The following is a 6,312-nucleotide window of genomic DNA, read 5'->3' as shown; positions in this document are numbered from 1 at the left end:
ACCTTACCCACAGAAACAGCCCCACTGTAAGACACACAGTAAAAATGTTTGGCAAAAGACTCTATGGCAACACGCCATGAGAAGCACCAGCTCTGAGTATCTCCCTCCAGTGCACCTTCAGAAATGAGGCATCATTCTCCCAGACCTTGGGGACAATGGAGAAACTTTTTCCCAGATGCTTTTCTCAAGATTGACCAGGTGCTCTGCTCGAGACCCTTCTGGTGTGGTTTCTGGCCCTCATCAGAAGAGCACCACGATTTAAACACCTCAGAGGTAACTGGCTATCACAAGACATACTCCTGGTAAGAACAGCCCCAAAGTAAAACTCAGGAGTTTGAGTTCACAGCAAGAACTTCTTTCTACAAGGGGAAGAGCAGATCCAGCTCCTGAAGAGAAGGTCTGCCCAAGCCCAGAGTGCCTAGACTCTCAGATGCAAGGTCCTGAGCTGTGCAAAAGTGACATTTGGGTCACTGACTGTCCCTTTAGATCCCCCCCAAGTGTGCTCATAGCTTTAATGCTCCACATTAAAGCATTTCCCCTGGTACTGTTCTCCTCCCCTCTGCAGACTCTGGTGGAAGGAGAACTCAGCCAACTCAAAGGAGGGAAAATAACTGAGCCTACTCACAATTCTTTAACTAAAAGGTGATACAGAAAGTATAGTGAACACCATTTTTAAAATTCTGTCCCACCAAGCACACCTGCCTGATGTTTTCTTGCAACTTTGAATTTAGAAAGCTGATACAGATTCTACCTCAGATTTCATCAGCACCTCACCAGCACCTGTGCCAGCCCTGTTCCACTTTGGAAATTACTCCCAGAGCCTCTTTTCATAAACGTTAATGAGGCAAAGTTCATGTCACAGCCAGGCATGGAATTAACAGGAGTCACTTTAGCCTCTTCATTTCTCAACAGTTTTATTGCCTTTAAGAAAATTTTTGTAAAATATAAATACAAAGGCAGAAGATTTACTTACAAAGTTAAAACACAGATCTCAAACATAAACACACAATTCAGAAAATTTAGTTTATGTACAGTTTCAAGCAACTTCAACATATGTTAGTTTTTCAATATTTTACAAGGTACAGAAAAAATAGTTCAAAGTCTTCTTTAAATAAAGAGCATAAAATGTTTAAACATATATAAACAATCCGGTTTGATGTGTGAAAACTAAATTTCACAGCTTTTAAATTAGGATATAAAAGTTCTTACAATTAGTTGATGCGTATGGATATGGTTTAATTTATATTTAAAACTATTGAATTATATTCAATAGTGCTTACCTGGCCAAAGCAGGTAATTCTGTAAACAAAAAAAAAACAAAAATAATATAACCAAGTGCCTTACCAAATTCTATCTCCCAAACAAGCCACACGACTTTGATCACATCACCTAGAAAAAGTATGTTCTGTGTAATCAGTGCTTTGTATGAAACAAAGTCAATGTGTGGGTGTGTTCTTTAAAAAAAAAAGTGTGTTCCGAGTAATAACAAACTTATCCCAAAGCCTGTGTGCATTTAAAGAAACATTATATAACAATTTTGTAAAAACTGATTGAAGTTAAAAAAAAATTTTTCCAAAATCCATCCAACTGGAATTCAGATCTCTTATATAAAGGAAAAGATATTTTCATATTTAATAGTGTCCTTTCTTTACAGAAACAATTTAATTTGAACACATATACATAATAAAGAAGTAACTGTATAGAGCACTGTACATTAAATGGCCTGATGGTTCACCAGAGGATGTCAAAGGGAGGGTCCTCGTGCGGATGCAACCAGTGAAGCGAGGAGCCGAGCAAAGTCTTGAGTTCGCTTGTGAACTCCACCAAGTCCAAGAGCTCTTTGCTCTCTGGGTTAAATGCTTCAAGGTCCGTAGCACAAGAGAACAACTGGCTGAGGGAAGTCTGTTTGTAAAACTCTGCCTCCGTGATGGTGACGACTTCCAGATTGGGGAAGTTGCAGCGGAAGATGCGAGACGACATTTTTAGCCTCTTCACCACGTCCGAGAGCAAAAGCCAGTTTCGTGGTCTGTGGAAGCGAAGGAGAAAGAGGTTCCAATAACTGACATTAAGTCATGGGCTTCCTGACTTGTCATTGTGTCACTGTGTGACAAACCCTCCCTGACCACACCCTCACAAACAACCTCTCTGACATCAAGGCTGTCACCCAAGGGGTCGAATAACAGATGTGCAGGAGTGTATGTATTTATTTGGAGTCCTGCTGCCCAGAGCTTTGAGGAAGGAGAGGTCCAGGCATGCAGGGGCACTGGAGCCTATAAAACCTGGGCTCATGAGCGCACATGTGGGCCAGCAGCCATCCCAACAGCTGCTCGTACAGCTGGTTCACCTGGCTGAACCCAACCCCCATTTAGCAAGTTAGGAGATGGCTTATAGTTATAACCACAAAATTCAGCATCTCTGACTTCCAGAGATGCTGATATTAAAAAGAAGTAAACAGTGAGTTGGTTTTTTTCTCAGGTATTTTAAATTTAATCTTGTCCACTTTGGGGAACTTAAGTTACATCTATCACCCAAATAATAAAAAACATGGTAAAACCTGCACTCCTTCATGATCAATATTTAAAACTATTTTTCTCACAGCTGTCATCAAAATTGGTGCAAATGGTAAACAGTAGCTGTTTACAAAGCTAATTTATATCTTGAACATAATAGATAATACAACTTTCCAGGTCTTTGCTTATTATTAAACATCATAGAATCTTCTCTAAGATGCTTATTTGTTTGTTCCAATTCGGAGCTTTAAACCAGTTTTGCTACAAAGTCTAGAAAAGCAGTAATGGCGTCATTTTGTCATCCGCAAAAGCGTGTCCACTCAGCAGAACAGAAAAGCCCATAAAATACAATTAACAACACTTTACAAACACAATATCCAAAATTAAGCACTAGAAACACTGGTATTTTGGGATGTTTTAACAAGTTGCTGTCTGGGGTGAGGGAAGGAACTTGTGTTCAAACGTCACTTGTGCCGCTTGAGTGTATGGCACTCAAAACTCAGCCCTGACAAATCAGCCTTTCCCCCTCTCACCTCCCATTAGTTTATTTCCCAAAAACCCCAGCAATCACGGCATTGATCTTTCATTCACACTGCATAAATGCAAATGCTTTTCCCCACAGACACAAACTGCCACCAGCCCAAGCTGATCGCCTCAGCTGTTTTTACCCCAAACCTGCATTTGTTCTTACCCCTGAGAGAGACACACTTGAATGTTGTAACACGGCAAGGGAGGCTCATCTGAAAATTCAAATTCAAACACATCGCTAAAGCCATCTTCATCTTCATCACCTGGGCCAGGAGGATTTGCCAAGATGTCAAATCCAGATTCATCTTTCGGATCTGAATAAAATTGAATAAAAGGTGCCAAGTCAGCATTGAAAAGACTGTTGCAGGCCTTGCTTTTTCTTCCAATAATGTGATCTGTAAATAAAATCAGTTTGCTTCCTTCCTAGCTTCCTCCACCATGAAAACTAAACAGCCCCCACCCCCACGTGCCGCATGTTTTTAAAGTCTCCGCATACAAAGAAATAAAGGGCAACATTTGCTCACCGCACACAGAGCTGCCATAGAAATCCCAGTACAAACCAGGGTCATCAACACTTCGACCTTGCAGGTCAGTTAAATACTCTGGAGAGGAAAAAACAACAACAAAAACATACTGATGAGAACAAAAAGCTGGCAAGTTTAGCAGACCGCGTGTCATACAGACTCAATATGCATCCTCCATACCTTTCATCAAAAAATCCCACACTATTTTCCTGGTGCACATGCTACACACCATTCTCTCACATCAAATAATGAACCACCACATCAAACAATCACCCAGGGTCTAACAGGGACAGACATAACCCTAAGCTTCAGAAACTTATGAGAGCAGCATTTTAGTTTTGTGAAAACAGGATGCATCACACCTTTTGGCCTTCCCAGTTATTCTGGACACCAGCTTGGGGGTGAAACTCTGGCCCCAAATAAACTGATAAAAAAGGTTTTTCCACACAGATATGTTCAGAAGATGTAATTCTTTTCTACAGACATAATTTGGGAGATTTACTAACTGCGTTGATGAAAAGATACTGTGATTCAGGATGCTAAGAAGTCCAAGATACTGAATTTTTCTGGAGTCCTGATACACCTATGGGATTTCTACACTACACCATTTGAAGAGATAAGTGGATGAGTTCTTAAACTGATTGACTGTGAACACCTTCAGAGGTAGGTTATTAGGGAATGCAGTGTCTTCATCCAACACTAAGAGGAAAAAAACCCTAAATCCATGTTACAACATGGATATGTTTAAAGACAAGAGCCTTTAATGTAGTTTTACAGCATTTCAGATATAAAACAAGGCAGAACTTGCAAAAAGGAAAACACTTTAAGATAAAAAGCAAGACCACGGGAAAATATGAGTATGTTTAACAAGTAACAATTCGATTTGGCAAGTTTCTTATTTTCATTTCAAACAGAAAGCCGAGGGCACGGAAACAGTCCGCTGACCTCCCACCTACCTAGCAAATCTGACAGTGGAATAATCCTGATGACTTATTAAGAGTTTCAATTAGAAGGAGCCCCCATGCATGGTTGTGCTTCCCACCTGCAGCTGCTGGGGTTTTGCAGGCAGAGAGGGAGTTACTGCTCTCCCTGAGGTTTCTTGGCATGGAGCCATCCCTTCCAGGCAGGAGGGACTTTGGGAGGCCAGGGAACAAAACCCCCCATTTGCCACGACCAGCAAAGCCCCCAGGCAATATGGGCACTGACCTGTGAGGAAGGTCTCCATGAGCTCACTGTGGGTCATTTTCACGATGGTCCTCCCAGAGTAGGTTGCAAGTGTTGGATCAGCACCATAAGACAGCAACAGGCGGACGATTTCCAAGTGGTCGTTTTCGACGGCGTCGTGGATTGGTCTGGAGGGAGAAACAAAAAAAAAGAATCACAGCGTTACATTTTGACTCAACAGTATTATGCAAATGTGTTTGACAAGAAACTTCTGACTGTAGATCAAAGTTATTTATAGAAAGTAGCACTATTAATACAGTTGCCAATCATCTTACTGTCGGTTTTACTTGCACATCACCCCCTCCCCTCGTCTTCACAGTCAGACTGCTCAGGGCAGACATTTCTGTTACGTCTATTCATTGCTGCACACATTTTGAGGGCCAGTAAAATAATTACACCGCTGTAACAGAAAGCAGGAGTTTGTGTGAAGCCTCACAAACATAATTTTGCTGCAAGTCACTCTACCGTTCCAAATCTCTGCCAATTTAACAGCGTGTTGTGGAGTAAGGCTCGCTCAGGCTGCCTCTGGGCAAGCACGGAAATCAGTTACCCAAAGCTCCTAAATTATGTACACAGAAATAAGTTATGAAAATTTGCTAGGAATTAAACTTCCGTGCAGAATATCCTCTTTAAACAGTACTTGTGAATATATTTGCAGCACAATTCCACCCTCCTAATCAGAGAACAGAAAAACATGTTATTTTAAGTGTAGTCCACCCAGAAATTAACATATTTAACATGGCATGAGCAATCTATACAAGCTCAGACACAGATTTTGTGAGCCTACAGAAGGATTATTCATTAATACACATGCCTGCAATTCCAGGTTTAGAATTCCTTATCACTAATTATAAATCGCATTAACTTTTGCCTTTAAAATTGATTATACGTAACAGGGAGTTGTCTGGGAGTAGAACATATTACCCTTCAGACTAATGAAGATGTGTTAAAATCCCATCCTTTCCTTAGACGAGTGCAGGGAACTGAAAGGGGAGTCAAATGCATGGACAGTGATCATGGCAGTTCAACTCAGCTCAGCACTCCTCCTTTAGGCTGTCAACACCACTGCCCCCCAACAAGGTTTTCAAGCTCTCACAGAGCTTGTATGAAAAAGGTAAGGAAGGACTTTAACTAGGATCACATACTGCCTTCCTGGAAAGCTTTCAGAATGATGTTACAAGGGGAAGTCATCTGGAAGCACAGCCAAGCAAACCTCTCCGCTCTGTCTACTGATCTGCCAAGCAACACTCAGCTAACAACCAGGGCTTAAACTCCCTCCTGAGAAGAAGTCGCGTCCAACCACTCCTTCTGCCTCACGTGGCAATGTTCCCTCTATGTCACCACTCTTTTGGCATGAACTGGCACCCACATGAGCTCAGGGCAGAGGAGGGGAGGATCAAATCAGTCAGAAGAGGACGGCACACCATCGTTTTCCCATCTATCACACAGCACTGCTGGGAGGAGAAGGAGGAGAGGGACTCTGACACATCTCAAAAAGATGCTCCAGATGTGTTTACTCCAAGTAC

The 6,312-nt window shown here is 41.7% G+C and overlaps 1 protein-coding gene across 3 annotated transcripts in view; it reads right to left on the bottom strand.

Annotated features, from left to right (window-relative positions):
* Positions 1 to 892: 892 nt before the first annotated feature.
* Positions 893 to 6,312, bottom strand: part of BCOR (BCL6 corepressor) — a 40,397-nt gene continuing 34,977 nt past the window's right edge. For all 3 annotated transcript variants that reach the window (XM_018084255.2, XM_018084256.2, XM_018084257.2), the window contains 4 exons: positions 4,769 to 4,914; positions 3,563 to 3,640; positions 3,202 to 3,352; positions 893 to 2,026 (listed from right to left, as the gene is read on the bottom strand). In XM_018084255.2, the coding sequence (XP_017939744.1) occupies positions 1,732 to 2,026; positions 3,202 to 3,352; positions 3,563 to 3,640; positions 4,769 to 4,914 (670 nt within the window). In that variant the 3' untranslated portion in view covers positions 893 to 1,731. The remainder of the gene's footprint in view (positions 2,027 to 3,201; positions 3,353 to 3,562; positions 3,641 to 4,768; positions 4,915 to 6,312) is intronic.

Source organism: Manacus vitellinus, unplaced genomic scaffold (assembly GCF_001715985.3).
Source record: "Manacus vitellinus isolate BGI_N305 unplaced genomic scaffold, ASM171598v3 scaffold_7_pilon, whole genome shotgun sequence".
Classification (NCBI taxonomy): domain Eukaryota; kingdom Metazoa; phylum Chordata; class Aves; order Passeriformes; family Pipridae; genus Manacus; species Manacus vitellinus.
This window is presented reverse-complemented; position numbering and strand designations above follow the sequence as displayed.